The sequence below is a fragment of the Hyperoodon ampullatus genome (genome assembly GCF_949752795.1).
Source record: "Hyperoodon ampullatus genome assembly, chromosome: 1".
Taxonomy (NCBI): domain Eukaryota; kingdom Metazoa; phylum Chordata; class Mammalia; order Artiodactyla; family Ziphiidae; genus Hyperoodon; species Hyperoodon ampullatus.
The window spans coordinates 157,983,020-158,001,402 of record NC_136914.1 but is presented as its reverse complement, the minus strand read 5'-3'; the positions used below and the strand labels follow the sequence as shown (position 1 = coordinate 158,001,402).

Sequence of the window (18,383 nt, the reverse complement as noted above, 5' to 3'; positions counted from 1 at the left end):
CCCTCAGAATGGGAGAAAGTATTTGCAAATGACTCAACGGACAAAGGATTAATATCCAAAATATATAGATAGCTCATGCAGCTCAATATCAAAAAAACAATCCAATCAGAAAATGGACAGAAGACCTAAATAGGCATTTCTCCAAAGAAGACATACAGATGGCCAAGAAGCACATGAAAAGCTGCTCAACATCACTAATTATCAGAGAAATGCAAATCAAAACTACAATGAGGTATTACCTCACACCAGTTAGAATGGGCATCATCAGAAAATCTAAGAACAACAAATGCTGGAGAGGGTGTGGAGAAAAAGGAACCCTCTTGCACTGTTGGTGGGAATGTAAATTGATACAGCCCCTATGGAGAACAATATGGACATTCCTTAGAAAACTAAAAATGGTTGTGTAGGATCCTTCTCTATTCTCTATTTTAAGACTTCATGGCTTACATATGTGGATGTGTTTTCCACTAACATTTCTCTGTTACTAACTGTTTTCTCTAAGATTCTGGCTTTGCAGACATTTGAGGAGCAACAGGGTATTCTGTATTCACTTTTGGTAAAAATTGGCAGAATTTAAAAGGTTATATATTTTCATTTTTGTAACTTTTTTCCTCTGCATTTTCTAAACTATTAAATAATAGTCCATTGAGGAGTTTACTGTGACTTTTCCAGTTTAACCACCACCCCTCCATTTATATTTTCTTCATTACTAGCAACTTTATTTTTATAGGGTTTTAAAAATTGCTTCCATATCATAAATTGTAAACTTTAGCATAAAGTGTTTTGGAGTTGGTTTTCTTTTTATAAAAAAAGTAAACATCTTAGGGCTTCCCTGGTGGCGCAGTGGTTGAGAGTCCGCCTGCCGATGCAGGGGACACGGGTTCGTGCCCCGGTCTAGGAAGATCCCACATGCCGCGGAGCGGCTAGGCCCGTGAGCCATGGCTGCTGGGCCTGCGCGTCCAGAGCCTGTGCTCCGCAATGGGAGAGGCCACAGCAGTGAGAAGCCCACGTAATGCAAAAAAACAAAACAAAACAAAACAAAAAAAAAGTAAACATCTTAGAATGTTCTTTATATAGGATGGTTATTGCCTAATAATTTGAAATTTAAAGCAATCTTGTCCACTACTAGCCAATTTTTTTATCAAAAAATTTCACCGTTTATTGAATGTGCTTCATTTATTTAAAATTAGAATTATTTCAGCAATGCTTGTGGCATACTTTGGATTATAAATTGATGTTAAATTAAGGACAAAGAGCAGTTCACAGTATTGTTAATGATTAACCGTGTCTTTTCTGAGTATGAATATTTGTCTTAACATTTGGCAGTTAGAACTTTAACATGATGAATTAATCTCAGAATTTTGCTTATATATGCATTTTTCTGCATATCGATATAATGTTTTCTAATTTCTATGCATTATCATAAAGTTAAAATTCTAATTCAATTTTTTTTACAAAGGATACAGTATATATATACTGATATTATTTCTGAGTAGGTATGTGTTTAATATTGGTGTTTTCCTATTTGTAGATCTTTTTCTTTTAATATTTGTCTTTCCTAGTTTACATGTTCTTTCTTACTTGTAAGTTTGTACATAATTAAATAAACAGTAGAAATATCCAATATATGAAAGAAACATACAAAGAAGGAATTCAGCAATTGTCTTTACTTTGGAACTCAGGTGTGGTACTCAGTTATCCCTTAGTTAAGGTTGTTGTTAGTCTGTCCCTTAGTGTTCCTAGCTTATGTCATAGTATTCTGTAGTATTTTAAAGCTTTCTTTAAAGCTTTCCAACGTAAAATATGATTAAATAGCATGTTTTCATGCTTTTAGGAAAAAATTGATTTTCTTTTCCAAACAGAATTAGGAATTAATCTATTAACATTTCTGTCTCGTTTGGTTTGTTGCTCTTCAGAGGAAGAGTAGTTTTCTAACATTGTTCTGTTACAGTAGAAAATGTTTTTTTATCTCAGACTGCTTGTTCATGGTGTCTTGTACAATAAATTTATTCATTCTACAGTATAATGTATCACTTTCATTTTTTCACTTAGGATTTTCTGCCGTTTCTTGGCAAAAATGGCAACCAGTGATGCTGTTCTCAAGAGACTGGAACAGAAGGGTGCCGAGGCAGATCAAATTATTGAATATCTTAAGCAGCAAGTTGCTCTTCTTAAGGAGAAAGCAAGTAAGGAAATTTGAAAATTTAAATTTTCTAGGGAGATAACTTAAAATGAATTCATATATTGACAGCAAAAAAAAATGTTTACCACATATATTATTATTTCACAAACTTGAGTTCTATATTCCTTTAATATTACAATTATGAGTGAAATAATATAGGATTAAGATAAGTTAGAATTGGTGTATAGTGAATATGTGATATTTAGAGAAAACAACATATTATTTTAAGACTAATAAAAGAAAATACTTAAAATAAGTTGGTGTAGAATTAGAGATTAAAAATGAAGAAAATTGAATGGAGTCAAATATGAACTCAAATATCTCCTCTAACCTTGTATAGAAGAAAATGTATACTTTCACATTACTCTCTGCTAGGGCATTTTCTGAAATGATTTTTACATTTTTTCCAGTGCTTAAGTTTTACATTGAAATTGCTATGATGCATACAAAAAATATCAAATCTGAATTTCTGCTTTTAAAATTTAGGTTGTTTTCTGTTTTGTTTGTTTAAGTATATTTTATTTCTCAGTAGCCAATGTTAATGTTATGAAAATTCCAGAACCTTTACCATCACTTATAGAAATAAATGCTTTTCTTTGCTACATAAAACTGAATGGCTTATAGAATCCTACATTCATTCTCTAAAAATTTTTCCCATTATCAATTTTTTTCTTAATTCTAAATACTGTTTTAATTATTTTTATAATTTTTATAAACATTGTTATTGTTTTTCTTAAATTTTTAAAAGGATTTTTCTTATTTTTAAAAATTCTTAATATTTCTTTTCATTAGTAAGATGAAGAGATTAGAGATATATGTAATATAGAGGAGAATTAAAAAGGAAGTAATTTGTGAATAGTAGTAATAATAAAAATGTGTATTTCAGTAAGTAAATACTTAGGCAGGACTATACTGCCTGACATATGAGAGGGTCACATGCTACATGGTTCACATACATGGTATCACCAAAAATGCAACAGGTATAATACAGATTGATACAGTAGTGTGCCTTTGTATAGACAACTCAGATACCAAAAGCAGCTTTCAGTCATGTTTTTGATTTACTCAGAATGATGAATGATTCTTTATGTAAAGCTCTTGAACAAAACAAAGTACAGTCTACTCTTGATTTACATGGTACTTGATTCCTAGAAAATTCAGAGTATAATGAAAATGTTTAAGAATGTTTATATATAAAAAGTAATTAGGATCTAGGCTCAAATAATTAACAGGATTTTCACTTATACAAATGTACAGTGGGTCACTGCAAAATCCTGAAGAATGTAAGACGGTTCTTCATTTTACTGGAATATCTAACATATTGCAGGACATCTGCATCCCTGACCCCTGCCTAACAAATGCCAGTAATGACTCCCATTATTTGTGACAACAAAAAACACTCCCACAGATTTTCAAAATCTCACCTAGGGAGCAGTACCAACCCCATCAAGAATCACTGTTTTTCTTTTATATTTTTGTATACCTTATTGCTGACCTCAAACACACATATTATATGTTGAGCAAATCTTTGAAGTTATTTCATTCATTAAGTGTTTGACCAGCTTAACTTTTGAGACATTAGGAGTAAAAGATTATTCAGTTTTTTTACAAGGTAATCACTAAAAAGGAAGAAATGAGAATTTTTTTTATTGTTTGGTATCATTATTAGATCTTAGACTTTTTTAAAAGTTTAATATGTCTAATATTTGTCTCTCTTTCTTATAGTTAACCTGTTACTGACACTCTGAGCCAGGTTCATAAGAATGTTTATAAAAGCTAGGAAAATGACTGATAAACAAAACCTCTTATGTTGTTATTACTTCACAGATTTTTTTCCCTTTTTCTCTCTCTCTCTTTTAAATATCATGTTATTTTAATAAATACTAAAGTGATAGAAAGAAATTGGCCAAACGTTTGGTTACTAGCTTTGTTTAAACTGGCTATGCTTTTTTTAAGTGGTATCCATAAGAAACCTTTTAGAAAACAGCTATATCTTAACTGGTTGTTCTTGATCCCAGTTTTGCAGGCAACTTTGAGAGAAGAGAAGAAACTTCGAGTTGAAAATGCTAAATTGAAGAAAGAAATTGAAGAATTGAAACAAGAGCTAATTAAGGCAGAAATTCAAAATGGAGGTGATTAATTACAGAAATGATAGGTTTTTATTCATAATAATAATTATTATATTGTTTATTAAGTTAGGTTTTATGCTTGGTTACTCACGCATTCATGCATTTATCCTCTTATATTGAAGAGAACATATAGACTTAGAAAATGCAAATAAATGATATTGCCTAAGATCATGCAAAAAGTGTCAAAGCTGGAGTTCAGAAAGCTGTACTTCTAATCTCTGTACTGTGATCATCACTATTCCCTATTAAACTTGATCATCACTGTTCCCTTGATCATCATCAACTATGTCACTATATAGTTGTTGAAAATAAGCCATAATAATATTTAGTTAACATTTACTAAGTTTTGCTTTACGCCAGGCACTACGTGCCAAATGCTTCATATACATTACATATTTTATCCTTAAAATTACATATATACAAATATCCTTGTTTTACACATTGAAGCTTAGAGATGTGTAGTCATTTGCCTGAAATCAAATACTACTTTTTTTTTTTTTTTTTTTTTTTTTTTTTGCGGTACGTGCGCCTCTTACTGTTGTGGCCTCTCCTGTTGCAGAGCACAGGCTCCGGACACACAGGCTCAGCAGCCATGTCTCACGGGCCTAGCCGCTCTGCGGCATGTGGGATCTTCCCGGACTGGGGCACGAACCCATGTCCCCTGCATTGGCAGGCGGACTCTCAACCACTGTGCCACCAGGGAAGCCCTCAAATACTATTTTTAAGTTACCCAAGCCAGCATATAATTATCATTCCAACAATTATGTTGAAAAAAAAATGAAAATTTTTATTGAATTATTTTAAAGGTTTCTGGGTAAATTCACATTATTATAAAATGACATTAATAGTATGAATAGTTCTATTATAATTTCAAAGTACCACATGGAAAAACATTTGATTAGGGCTTCCCTGGTGGCGCAGTGGTTGAGAGTCTGCCTGCCGATGCAGGGGACATGGGTTCGTGCCCTGGTCCGGGAAGATCCCACATGCCGCGGAGCGGCTAGGCCCATGAGCCATGGCTGCTGAGCCTGTGCGTCCAGAGCCTGTGCTCCGCAACGGGAGAGACCACAGCGGTGGGAGGCCTGCGTACCGCAAAAAAAAAAAAAAAAAACAACATTTGATTATATTGTAGAAAATCCTTCCTGGGTGAATTAAGGAGGCTCAGGTGTAGTGAAACCCTGTCTTACTACTCCCTTTTGACCTTTATTCTCTCACTAAGTTATTCTGAATGCTCTAGTATGCATTCTACCCTAGCTAAATAAAAGTAAGAGGGAAAAACCAATAATATATGCTTAAAACTATCAACTGGAGAGAATATTATTTGTCACTGGAAAATAGTTGATGTTTTCCAAGATTAGGAGATTTGGAATACAGGTGCAGAATTAAATAAACAGCTAAAATATTAGCAGTGTAAAACTGCTTTTCATTTCTCCCAGTTCTAGAAGATTGCCCTGTAAACATTAAAGTTTTAAACTGTGATCTTAATAAAATGCTGAAACAAACAGTTTGAATTAAAGTACTGAATTCTGTTTGGTGAAACATAAAATAGGGGTAGATGGAGCTTCATATTACTAAAAGAAGCCTTGAAAGAACTTTAAAAATACCTCTGAAAAGTGGTTTGAATATTGGCTGGAATATAAGCCACATCAAAATCCCTCACAAGATTATATTCTTCCATGTTCACTAGCCAGTGAGTATGTTTTTAACATTGATGGAGCAATTTTCTTTATTTCTTTAAAATGTTTTTTGAAACAGAATTATGGGCAAATAATGCTGCTATCTCTCCATTACTTCTGATGATTGTTACTAAAACATCTTTTCAGTTGATTGTTCAATTTAAGAGAAAACCTGAGTGAAAAACATGCCATCTTGCCAAACCAAGAGGGGGTGTAATTTCTGGAGACAGACAACCTGGGTATAAATTCTTATTTCCCTTACTCACTATGTGTGTGATGGGCCAGTTTCTTAACTTCTGTATGGCTCGGGTTGATCATCTGTAAATGTGGATATGAATAAAACTTACTGCTTAGGGTATTTATGTGAATTACAAGAGTTAATTCAGATAAAGCATTTTGAAAAGTGTCTGGGACATAGTAAGTTTATAATAAATATTAGCTTACATTGTTATCATCTAAAATTTTCTCAGTTTAATCATTAGTGATTGAAGGAGAATAATGCATTTATTCTTTTATGGTTAAAATAAACTTAATTTCTTGGCAGCCTTTCTACAGTCTCAGATAGTAGAGACTTGATAATCATAAACACTGAATTTCCTTTTTAAGAACAGTTCATGTTCTACCATATGACCCAGCAGTTCCACTCCTAGTTATATATCCAAAAAACCAAAAACACTAATTCAAAAAGATAATGCACCCCAATGTTCATAGCAGCATTGTTTATGATTGCCAAGATATGGAAGCAACTTAAATGTCCATCAACAGATGAATGGATAAAGAAGATGTAGTATATACATACAAACACAGTGGAGTACTGCTCAGCCATAAAAAAGCGTGAAATTTTGCCATTTGCAGCAACATGGGTGGACTCAGAGGGTATTATGCTGAGTGAAATAAGTCACACAGAAAAAGGCAAATACTCTATCACTTATAGGAGGAATCTAAAAATTATAACAAACTAGTGAATATAATAAAAAATGAGCTGACACAGATTTAGAAAACAAACCAGTGGTTACCACTCAGGAGAGGGGAAGGGGGAGGGGCAATATAGGAGTTGGGAATTAAGAGGTACAAACTATTATGTATAAAATAAGCTACAAGGATATATTGTACATCATGGGGAATATAGACGATATTTTCTAATAACTATAAATGGAGTATAATGTTTAAAAATTGTGAATCACTATATTGTACACCTGTAACATAATATTGTACAACTATATTTCAATTAAAAAAATAAAGAGTTCATATTTGTTATTCACAGTTTTCCATTTGTTTATTGTTTAATATAAACGACATTATTTTCATTTTCTCTCTCAGTAAAACAGATACCATTCCCATCTGGTATTCCACTGCAAGCTGATTCTGCGGTTTCTGAAAATGTGATACAGTCTATACCAATAACAGCCATATCTTCTGGTGCCAAAGAGCAGATAAAAGAAGGAGGAGGAGAAGAAGAAAAGAAGATGAAAGAGAAAATTGAAAAGAAAGGTATTTTTGAACAGTTGAAGTTATTTGGCACTTGACTCGTTTATCAGATGTCAGCATTTTTGATAATAATGATGGTGTCAAGAAGAAAGTTCAGACTTTTATGAACTAAAGTTAGGAACAATAGGATAATGGAACATACAACCTGGGCTCTAAAGGATGACAGGATAAGAGTGTGGCATTTGAGGTAGAGGGACCAGCATAACTAAAAACAAAGTAGAGATTAAGTATAGAGGCCCATGTGTAGTTTGGTATGACTCAATTTAGGTGTATATATAGGGGATAGCTTCAGAGAAATCACAGGTAGAAAGTTAGCTTAGAACCAGTTGTGAAGATAGGAAAGAGATATTCCAGTCAAACCAGAATTTCTGAACTAGCATGGGGGTGTTAAAGTTTTAGGAACCCATTAAGATCTGAAGTGCAAAGTATATCACAGTCCACTTAGGCAACTAGAGTAGAGATCTTAGAGTCAACCTTAACTTGTCCCTGTCCCTCAATTTCATATTTAATTGGCTACCAAAGCCTATACAAGCATACCTCGGAGATACTGCAGGTTCAGTTCCAGGCCCCTGCAATAAAGCAAATATCACAAGAAAGCAAGTCACAAGAATTTTTTGGTTTCCTAGTACATGTGAAAGTTATGTTTATACTATACTGTAGTCTGTTAAATGTTCAATAGCAGTGTGTCTAAAAAAAATAGTGTATATAACTTAATTAAAAATACTTTATTGCTGAAACATGCTAACCATCATCTGAACCTTCAGCAAGTCATCATCTTTTTGCTTGGGGAAGAGTCTTTTCTCAATGTTGAGGGCTGCTAACTGATCAGGCTCATGATTACTGAAGGGTGGGGGGCTGTGGCAGTTTCTTAAAATAAGACAACAATGAAGTTTGCTGTACTGATTGAATCTTTCTCTCACAAACTATTTCTCTGTAGCACACATGCTGTTTGATAGCATTTTACCCACAGTAGCATTTCTTTCCAAATTGGAGTCAGTCTTCTCAAACCCTGCCATTGCTTTATCAACTAAGTTTATGTAATATTCTAAATCCTTTGTTATCCTCAACAGTCTTCACAGCATCTTCACCAGGAGTTGATTCCATATCAAGAAACCACTTTCTTTGCTCACCCATTAGAAGCAACTCCTTATCCATTAAAATTTTATCATGAGGTTGCAGCAATTTAGTCACATCTTCAGGCTCCACTTCTAATTCTCTTGCTACTTCCACCACATCTGCAGTTCCTTCCTCAACTGAAATCTTGAACCCCGCAAGTTATATATGAGGATTGGAATCAGCTTCTTCCAGACTCCTGTTACTGTTGATATTTGACCTCTTTCCATGAATCACAAATATTCTTAATGGCATCTAGAATGGTGAATCCTTTCCAGAAGGTTTTCAATTTAGTTTGCTTAAATCCATCAGAGGAATCACTATGTATGGCAGCTATAGCTTTAAAAAATATATTTCTTAAAGAATAAGACTTGCAAGTCAAACTTCTTGATCCATGGGCTATAGCATGGATGTTGTGTTAACAGGTGTGAAAACAACCTTAATCTCATTGTACATCTTTATGAGAGCTCTTGGGTGACCAGGTACATTGTCAGTGAGCAGTAACATTTTGAAAGGAATCATTCTTGTGAGCTGAAAGTCTCAACAGTGGGCTTAAAATATTTTGTAAACCATGTTGTAAACAGACATACTGTCATTCAGGCTTTGTTGTTCCATTTATAGAGCACAAACAGAATAGATTTAGCATCATTCTTAAAGGCCCTAGGATTTTCAGAATGGTAAATGAGCATTGGCTTCAACTTCATGTCACCAGCTACATTGGCCCCTAACAAGGGAGTCAGCTTGTCCTTTGAAGCCAGGCATTGACTTCTCCTCTCTTGCTATGAAAGTCATAGATGGCATCTTCCTCCAATAGAAGGCTGTTTCATCTGCATTGAATATTTGTTGTCTAGTGTAGCCACTTCATTAATTATCTTAGCTAGATCCTCTGGATAACTTGCTGAGGCTTCTACATCAGCACTTGCTGCTTCACCTTGAATTTTTATGTTATGGAGATAACTTCTCTCCTTAAAGCTCATGAACCAAGCACTGCTAGCTTTAAACTTTTCTTTTTGCAGATTTCTCATCTCTCTCTGCCTTTACAGAATTGAAGAGAGGGCTTTGCTCTGGGTTAAGCTTTGGCTTAAGGGAATGTTATGGCTGGTGTGCTCTTCTATCCAGGCCACTAAAACTTTCTCCATATTAAAAATAAGGCTGTTTTGCTTTCTTATCATTCATGTTTTCACTGGAGTAGCACTTTTAGTTTTCTTCAGCTTCTTTGCATTCACAACTCGGTGGTTTGGCAGAAGAGATCCAGCTTTTGTCCTATCTTGGGTTTCGACATGCCTTCCTCACTAAGCTTACTCATTTCTAGCTTTTGAACATGAAGAATGTGTGACTCTTCCTTTCACTTGTACACTTAGAGGCCATTGTAGGGTAATTAATTGGCTTAATTTCAATAATGTGTCTCAGGGAATAGGGAGGCCCGAGGAGAGGGAGAGAGACGGGTTGGCTTATTGGTGGACAGTCAGAACACACACAACTTTTATTAAGTTCAGCATTTTACATGGACATGGCTTGTGGTACCCCCAAATAATTACAGTAGTGACAACAAAGATCACAGCCACAGATCACCATAACAAATACAATAATAAGGAAAAAGTTTAAAATACTGTGAGGATTACCAAAATGTGACACAAAGACACGAAGTGAGCAAATGCTGTTGGAAGAATGGGGCCAAGAGACTCTTGATGCAGGGTTGCCACAAACCTTCAATTTGTAAATAATGCAGTATCTGCAAAGTGCAGTAAAGGGAAGCACAATAAAATCAGGTATGCCTATAATTCCTACCACCGCAACATATCTGGAGCGCAGCTCTGTTCCTCCGTTTTGTTAGGTGCTACCAGGTAGTTCAGGTTCTCATGATCTCATCTAAATTAATGTTCAAGCCTCATTTTTTCTAGTCTGTCCTTCCATTGCTGCTAAAGCTATTTTTCTAATCATAAATCTGACTCCTTTTTTATTTAACTTTCCTTTATTCCTTTCTGGACTTCATTTCCCCAGGTATGTCTAAAAATGTGCTTTTATAATTCATTATACATGCCTCTCATAGTATTTAAACTCAGTTAAAATTTTTTTGGAAAATATAAAATGGCTCAGGGATCTGTGAGCTAACCTAAGCCATTTTAACACTTCTGAGATCCTTTTGGTAAGCATCAGTAGCCTCTGTTAGAAGTAGTTAGGGTCTGTACATCCTTTCCTACATAACTTCACCACTAGGTGGTATGGTTACAAAGAAAGCAGTTCAGACTAATTCTTTCACTTTATGAATTTTACTAAGTTGGCACAGAATAGTCATGCAGACTGTTCTTATAAGTTTGGTGAAGTCCATCCTCAAAGAGGATGCGTTACTGTGGCTGTAGGGTCACTCAACCTTCTAGTCAAATGAGACAACGAAGTCTTCCTTTGGAGGAGAAGGGAGCACACAAAACCAAATGGAGATATAGATCTAGAATGCCTCTGTTTAATAGAACTTCCTGTTCTGTATAGCTGCATTATCCAACACAGTAGACAATAGCCACATGCAGCTATTTGAAATGTGTCTAGTATGACTAAAGAACTGAATTTTTAATTATTTTAAATTTAAATATAAATAGCTCTATAGGGTTGGCAGCTACTATATTGGACAGTGCTGGATTAGAAGGCTGTTTCATTGGTGTTTGGCTGCTAAGATTGCCAGATTCCAAAATTCTGCTCACACAAGGGTTGTGGCACCCATACAGTCTTTCTATACTGCCACTTATAAGCATCACTCATTTGTTAATGAAACATTTCTAAAATCCCTTATGATGACTAACAAAGTTCTTGGTATAGATTTTGATATTTGCAATCAACCTCTGGAATGTGGATTCCTGATAAAGGTATTTCAAATGCCTAGAGAGTAAAGTTTAAAAATATATATGAAAATAGCTATATTGTGCTGTTATAGTAGTATGTATGTAGTATTTTAAAATAAATATATAGTTTATCACTCAAAGATAACTACTATTAAGATTTTTGTAGTAATTATATATATATATTTCTATATCATTTGGGCTTTTACTCTTTAAAAAAATCTTTGCTAATATGTTACATGGAAAATGGTATTTTTTTAAAATTTGCTAATGAAAGTAAAAATTGTCCATTATTTTAAACTAGCTCTACCTCCTCTTTTATAAACTATCTTTGTGTAAATTGTGAATGTTTTTTACACAAAACCATCTATTCCTACTCCAGGCAGAATTATTCGTCTCTGTGCTTCTATATTTCTTTGTGTATGTAATATTTATCACATGTTCACTGTATACATCTGTCTTTCTTAAAAGAGATTTTTAGTGCTTGGCTAGCATGGGCCACTCATCTTACTTTTTTCAGTGCCTTAGATCTGAGTAAATATTTGTTCAAAGATAAAACAAAGAAATAGTTAAGAAACAATGTTTTCAAGCCATAATAACTTATCTCTAGAGATTGGGAGGTAAATAAGTTTTTGTTTTGTTTTACTTTTTTTTTTTCTGCCAGAGTGGCAGAAAAAGAGGCAGAAAAATGTAAACTTTAGGAATATGAACTCTATACAGGTTGCATTTTGACTCAATGGCTAAAGTAATCTTACGCTAATAAGAGTTATATTATCAGCATATAAATAAAAGTAGAATTTTATAAACATAATGAGAATAAAATGTGACTCTCTAGAGTCACAGTAAATCTTAAATCTTAAAGGATTTTCTACACTTCTGTTTCAGGGAAAGGCAAATTTTCTCTTTAAAAGGTTATTTGCTGGCCATAAGGTCTCTGTTACAACTACTCCACTCTGCCGTAGTACCAAAGTATCCATAGACAACATGTAAATTAATGAACATGATTTTGTTCTAATAAAACTTTTTGACAGGCAGTGGGCTGGATTTGCCCTTGAGCTATAGATTACCAACATCTACTCTATGTCTTTAACTAGAGATATAGACAGTTAATTCAACAGAGAAATAGCTTAAAAAGGGTTCAAATACTGTGACATGAATAATTCTTTCCTTTGTTATTTAAATGAAGATAGGATATAAACACTCATTTTTTTTTTCTTTTAAGCTCACCAGCATCAATGCTATAGAGATTTTCATAGTGTATTTTTACTTCTGATGTTTATCCATTTATAAATATTTTTAGGAGAGAAAAAGGAGAAAAAACAACAAACAGCAGGAGGAAGTGCTGACTCTAAGCCTATTGATGTATCGCGTCTAGATCTTCGAATTGGTTGTATCATCACTGCCAGAAAACACCCTGATGCAGATTCTTTGTATGTAGAAGAGGTAGATGTTGGAGAAACAGCCTTAAGAACAGTTGTCAGTGGCCTGGTGAATCATGTTCCTCTTGAACAGGTAATCTGTATAGCTAAAATTATTTCTACATATACATTTCACCTTCATTCCCTCTTTCTTAATGTTTTTTCATGTAATTTTGTATCATACTGCACAACATGAGCCTGTATTGATTAATTCAGTTGATTCGTTTGAATGTAATGAATTCCGCCAAAAAGTGCATAAAACTACCAAAAACTTGCAAAAGATCTGTAAATTAAGATCAAATTCATGGAACATAGAAGAAATGATATGTTATTTTTTTCTCAATTTTTAAAAATGTTTTTAGTTTGGTATTTAACATCATTGTTCCATCATGGAATTTTATTCCTTGATTTCTAAAATCATTGTTATATAACTCAGAAAGCACCAATCTAAAATTAAGAAAGCAAGTTTTATTTCTTTATAACTCAAGAAATATTTTCATACCTGAAGAGGAAAGAGGAGAGGGGATCATGAAGATTGAATGTGCAATTTTTAATGGTATCCTTTATTAATTAAAAATTTGATGTTTTGTATTTTATTATTTAGATTTTTAAATGTATCTATATTTCCAATGACCATGGAACTAATCAAAGACAGTAATAGTTTTTAATTTGCTCTTTCTAGACATCTTCTGTAGTAATTTGCATCATTTACCTATTTGCTCTGCCCCATAGTGCTTGAGATATTGCAAAGACCATAGACTTCAACATTAAAATAGTTCTGCCTCTCAGTCCTTTGCCAACTTTGTTGCTTATTGGCTTTGTGAACTTGCATAAATTCCTACATTTATTCATTCCTATTTCTAGATGCTAATATTTATTGAGAACCTACACTGTGCCAGGAACTATTCTAGGCAAGTGAATTAAAATAGAAAGATAGATAGATAGATAGATTTGCTTAAAAAAAACAAAAAGCCCTGCCTTTGTGAAGCTTATATCCCTATGAGGGAGTCAGAAAATCATAATATATAGTGTGTTAAATGGTGATAAATATCAGGAGAAAAATAAAGTAGGGAAAGAATCTAGGAAGTATTGAGGCTAGGAAGATGTTGTCATTTATATAAAGTGGCCATGGAAGACCAAAGAAAGTGATATTTAAGTAAAGGTCTAAGAAAATGAAGAAAGCAGTCATTCTGTCTGGTGTTAGAGCATTTTCAGGCAGCCCTGAGTCAGAAGTATTCCTGGGATGTTCAAAGAACAGCAGGAGGCCAGTGTCACTGTAGCAGACTAAATAAGGGGAAATGTCATGGGAGATGAAATCAGAGATAAAGATGCCAAATGATATAGGGTATTAGAGATCATTGTAAAAATGTGGGCTTTTATTCTGAGTGAGATGAAAGCCATTGGAGGATGTTTGAGCTAAGGGGTAATATGCTCTGTCTCACATATTAGTAGTATCATCCGATTGCTTTGTGGAGGGGAGAAAGATGGAATTAAGGAGATCAGTGAAGAAATTTCTCTTATCTGTGAAAAAAAGATAGACTTGGCACATGTGTGTGCTTTTTCTTTTTAACATTCGTTTTGTATAGGACCAGGGCTCCTTTATAACTACTTATGAAGTTAGGTTCATAAGGAGCCCTGGAGAAAAGAACCAACTGATCTTGAGCCAGCTCAAATTGGAAAAACTCCTCCTCCTTGGGGTTTCAACGTTTTTGTTCTCATAAGTTACAGACTTTTTCTTCTCTTCCGAAAGCTATCATTCACAGCCATAAGCAAAGCTATTTATATACACATCTGTATCTAACCCAACAAGTCAGTACTAATAAGCAGTCTATAAAGTAACAGCACTTAGCTCCCCAAAACTGCATACCAAATTTTGTACATTTGTTTATTTTTCTAAGGTAAAGGTCCACAGCTCTCATCTGATTCTTAACAGATTGCATCTAGCTAACCCTGTTGTTTTTCTTATACATATTTGCTATAACTTTTTTTTGAAGTTCCCATATATGTGGCATTTTACCATTATTTGTTTGAAGACAATAAGAATTCATGAAGACCTCCAAAAAGGGGGCCTTTTAAATTTGAGCCTTAGGCTAATTTTTTTTAATCATAGAATTTGGTAGTAAATTTGAAGTTTACAGAAATTTTTATGTACTTTAACAAATTATAGAAATAGCTATAATTGTTCATTGTAGTGGGCATAATGCTTGAATTGTTAAAAGATCAGTATTTTTTAATTTAGGAAATGAACCTTGCATAGAATTGGAAATGATCAAACATATAGGAGAAAAAATGTGCATTTATTTTAGTGCTAATGCTAAGCTAAATACTTATTTACATGTTGTGATTTAATCTTTGTGACAAGTCTTTAATATCATTTCCCTCCTTTTGTGAGGAAACAGGGAGATCAACTTTATACAACCTCATTGCTAGTACATGGCAGATTAAATTCAAAACCAAATCTGTTTCCCTCAGCCATTTCTTTGTTTATATTTAAGTGAAATATTATTGCCTCTGCTGGTTGATCTCTAATGCATTGTCAATTTGTAGAATTTTTTTTCATGTTGATATAAGACTTCTTAACAACATAAAAGATTTTGGACACAGATAAGGATAAAAACAGCCACAAAAATAAGACATTTGATATTTAGCATATTAGGTGTACCTTAATGTATTCTAGATAAGATTATTCTAAATCTCTAGACATCTTTAATTATCAATTTATATTTCACACAGATGCAAAATCGGGTGGTGATTTTACTTTGTAACCTGAAACCAGCAAAGATGAGGGGAGTAGTATCTCAGGCAATGGTGATGTGTGCTAGTTCACCAGAGAAAGTTGAAATCTTGGCACCTCCTAATGGGTCTGTTCCTGGAGACAGAATTACCTTTGATGCTTTCCCTGGTAAGTATTTATTAGTCATTATTTAAAATAGTTTGGGAATCATTGTTCTCAAAGCTATGCTTTGAATGTTTAAATTTAAAGTCAATCCTGTAAATGACTTGTAAGACTTTACATTAGATGATCATTATTAGTGATATTATTGAGTTGAAATTGACTCAAGATGGCACAACTGTCTAACTGTTCCATCCCCATGAGCACTCAAATTTCATAAAACACCAGAGAGATTTTACCCTAAGTGAAATACTAATTTTGATACCTCCATAGCAGAAGAGTGTCATAAGAATAGAGAACCAGTTAATGTGCTACAAAATCATTTAAGCTGTAGATTATCTCAGAATGCAACACAGAAAGATGAAGAGATGAAGAGGGAGGGGGAAATGTATAATTCTCAAAGTCGGTCTAGTAATATACTTGCACATGCTTTTACTAGACTTGAGGATTTAGAGGAAATCTCTAAGTAGAAATTCATATTTATTTTAATAATCTAAGAGGAAAGTTCATTTCATATTGCTTCTTTTCTGTAGTAAAATGCTCCTGAGACGGATGAAACTTCATAATGCATGAGAACATTTCTTCAAATAGGTCTTTGAAGCAGTAAAGAAAGGATGCTTGGCAGATGTAGAATAAATATTTCCTTCATAAAAGTTGAAGACCTCATAAGAGGAAAAACAGTTAGAAATAAAAAGACTGTATTTACAGAGGATGTTCATTTGCCTAGAGTAAGGAAAAGCAGAAATAAATTAGGGTAACAGATAGAATTAGGTTTAAAAGTCAAAATTTATTTGGAGATGTATTTGTGAAAACAAATGAGTTTTAATGGAATAGCAAGGCTGATATGATTATTAGGCCTGTTTTTTTAATCCTGTGTTAACTGTGTTTGATGAACTATTAAGACATGAAGAATTTTAACATTGGAATAATAAGATTTTAAAAAATGGATGAAAGCATGGGTAACTTCCATGAAACTCAGTTCCCACCTCCTAATAAAAAGTATACTAATCTGAAAAAACATGGGGTTGTTTAACAAGTGTCTGTGACTTTGAATCCATGTGTATGTCTTGAACCTTGGTAGATTGGAGATCATGATGGTCTGTGCTCTGAGAACCTTTTCTGGTAAAGCAGGTTTTGGGAAAATCCCAGTCTCAGTCATTTCTCAAAGTAGCATGATAGCTTTTGGTTCTAGGAGCACACAATCACCACTTTACTTACCAGGGTATGAAAACACTTCGTCAAACCTCATGCTTTTGGGTAGGCCGTCATGTGTATACCTGACAAACCTGAAATTCTATTTCACTAAGTTGGAATGGAATGAAAATAGAAGCAAACTTTTTCTTTTAAGATTCAGCACGCATTGAAGAAAAAAAACAAAAATCTTGGTTTACCCTTTCAGATTAAAATTTGCCTTCCTTTTTATTTAAATATTTAAGATGAGTACCTTTTAAGTTTTATTTTTTGATATAAATTGTAGAGTCAGATGTTTAAAACTGGAAGAAATCATCTACTTTAACCCACTATTTTACAAATTTGGAAACTGAGACCCAATAATACTTAAGTTACTTGCTTAAGGTTATACAGAGTTTGTAGAAGGATCAAACAGTAGATGTGCCTGAATCTCTAATACTGTCAGCATTTTTGTTTGTTGATTGTTGCTGTGAATTCATATAGGCTATTTCATTAGAGAAGGCTTATAGTTCTTTTATTTCTATGACAGCTTTCATTCCCTTATCTTATAGAATTAACAGATAAATATTTCAGCACTTGAATCAGTTTAGAATTAACAGATAAATATTTCAGCACTTGAATCAGTTGTTATTATCTGGATGTTACTGTTAACGTATATTGAAATTTTTTTTTTAAGTTACTTAGTGATTTAGCATTAGAGATGCTAATAGCCCAGTGTGGATTTTTTGCTTTTACTATATTTTTGAATCTTCCAATCTGTTTGGCTGTTTGTGTGTTTATGTTTACATCATTCCAAAGTCTGATATTTCTTTCATATTCATAGTTTCTCCTTGTGTCTTACCACATGAATATGTAGATAACATATAAAAAAATTTGTCAAGTGAAAGGGAAAAACCTAACATTAAAGTAGCCTATGAGGTTGTTTGAAATATTCTCTTATAACTTATAAAATGCTTAACCAAGCTGAACAGCATCAAATAATTGATAAACTTGGGGACATGAGGTCTGTTAGTACTCATCCTACTTATGCTTCCACATAGTTTACTGCTTCTGTAGCAGTAAATCTAAAAGGAAATAACAGTTAATACTATGTATGCAACAGACCATTGGTCTTATTGTTTGTTTGTTTGTTTTCCTTTTCCCAGAGAGAGCCATGATTTATCAGTACTGTATTTTTCAGCATATGTTCTACATTTTAAAGCTTAAGGTGTCTGCTGGTACATTTTGATGTTCAATTGATATGCTCAGTGTCTAGAGATTTACATTTTATGTTATGTATATTAAGTGTGGTATAGAATTTGCAACTGGGGCTCAAACCTTTGAATTGCTATTTGGCTTTGAATAACTATTTTCTCCAACTACAAAACCATCACTTCCATAGAGTTTAGAAGATGCCAAATAATATTTTTATAACAATGGCTAAAAACTCTCCCCACTACTTTTTAAAATCTTAAATGTGTGA

At 33.5% G+C, this 18,383-nt stretch overlaps 1 protein-coding gene across 2 annotated transcripts in view; it reads left to right on the top strand.

Moving 5' to 3' along the window:
• The window catches only part of AIMP1 (aminoacyl tRNA synthetase complex interacting multifunctional protein 1), a 37,983-nt gene that overhangs the window by 11,696 nt on the left and 7,904 nt on the right, over positions 1-18,383 (top strand). For both annotated transcript variants that reach the window (XM_079701869.1, XM_079701868.1), the window contains exons 2-6: positions 2,053-2,186; positions 4,201-4,314; positions 7,308-7,478; positions 12,720-12,931; positions 15,571-15,739. In XM_079701869.1, coding sequence (XP_079557995.1) covers positions 2,053-2,186; positions 4,201-4,314; positions 7,308-7,478; positions 12,720-12,931; positions 15,571-15,739 — 800 coding nt within the window. The remainder of the gene's footprint in view (positions 1-2,052; positions 2,187-4,200; positions 4,315-7,307; positions 7,479-12,719; positions 12,932-15,570; positions 15,740-18,383) is intronic.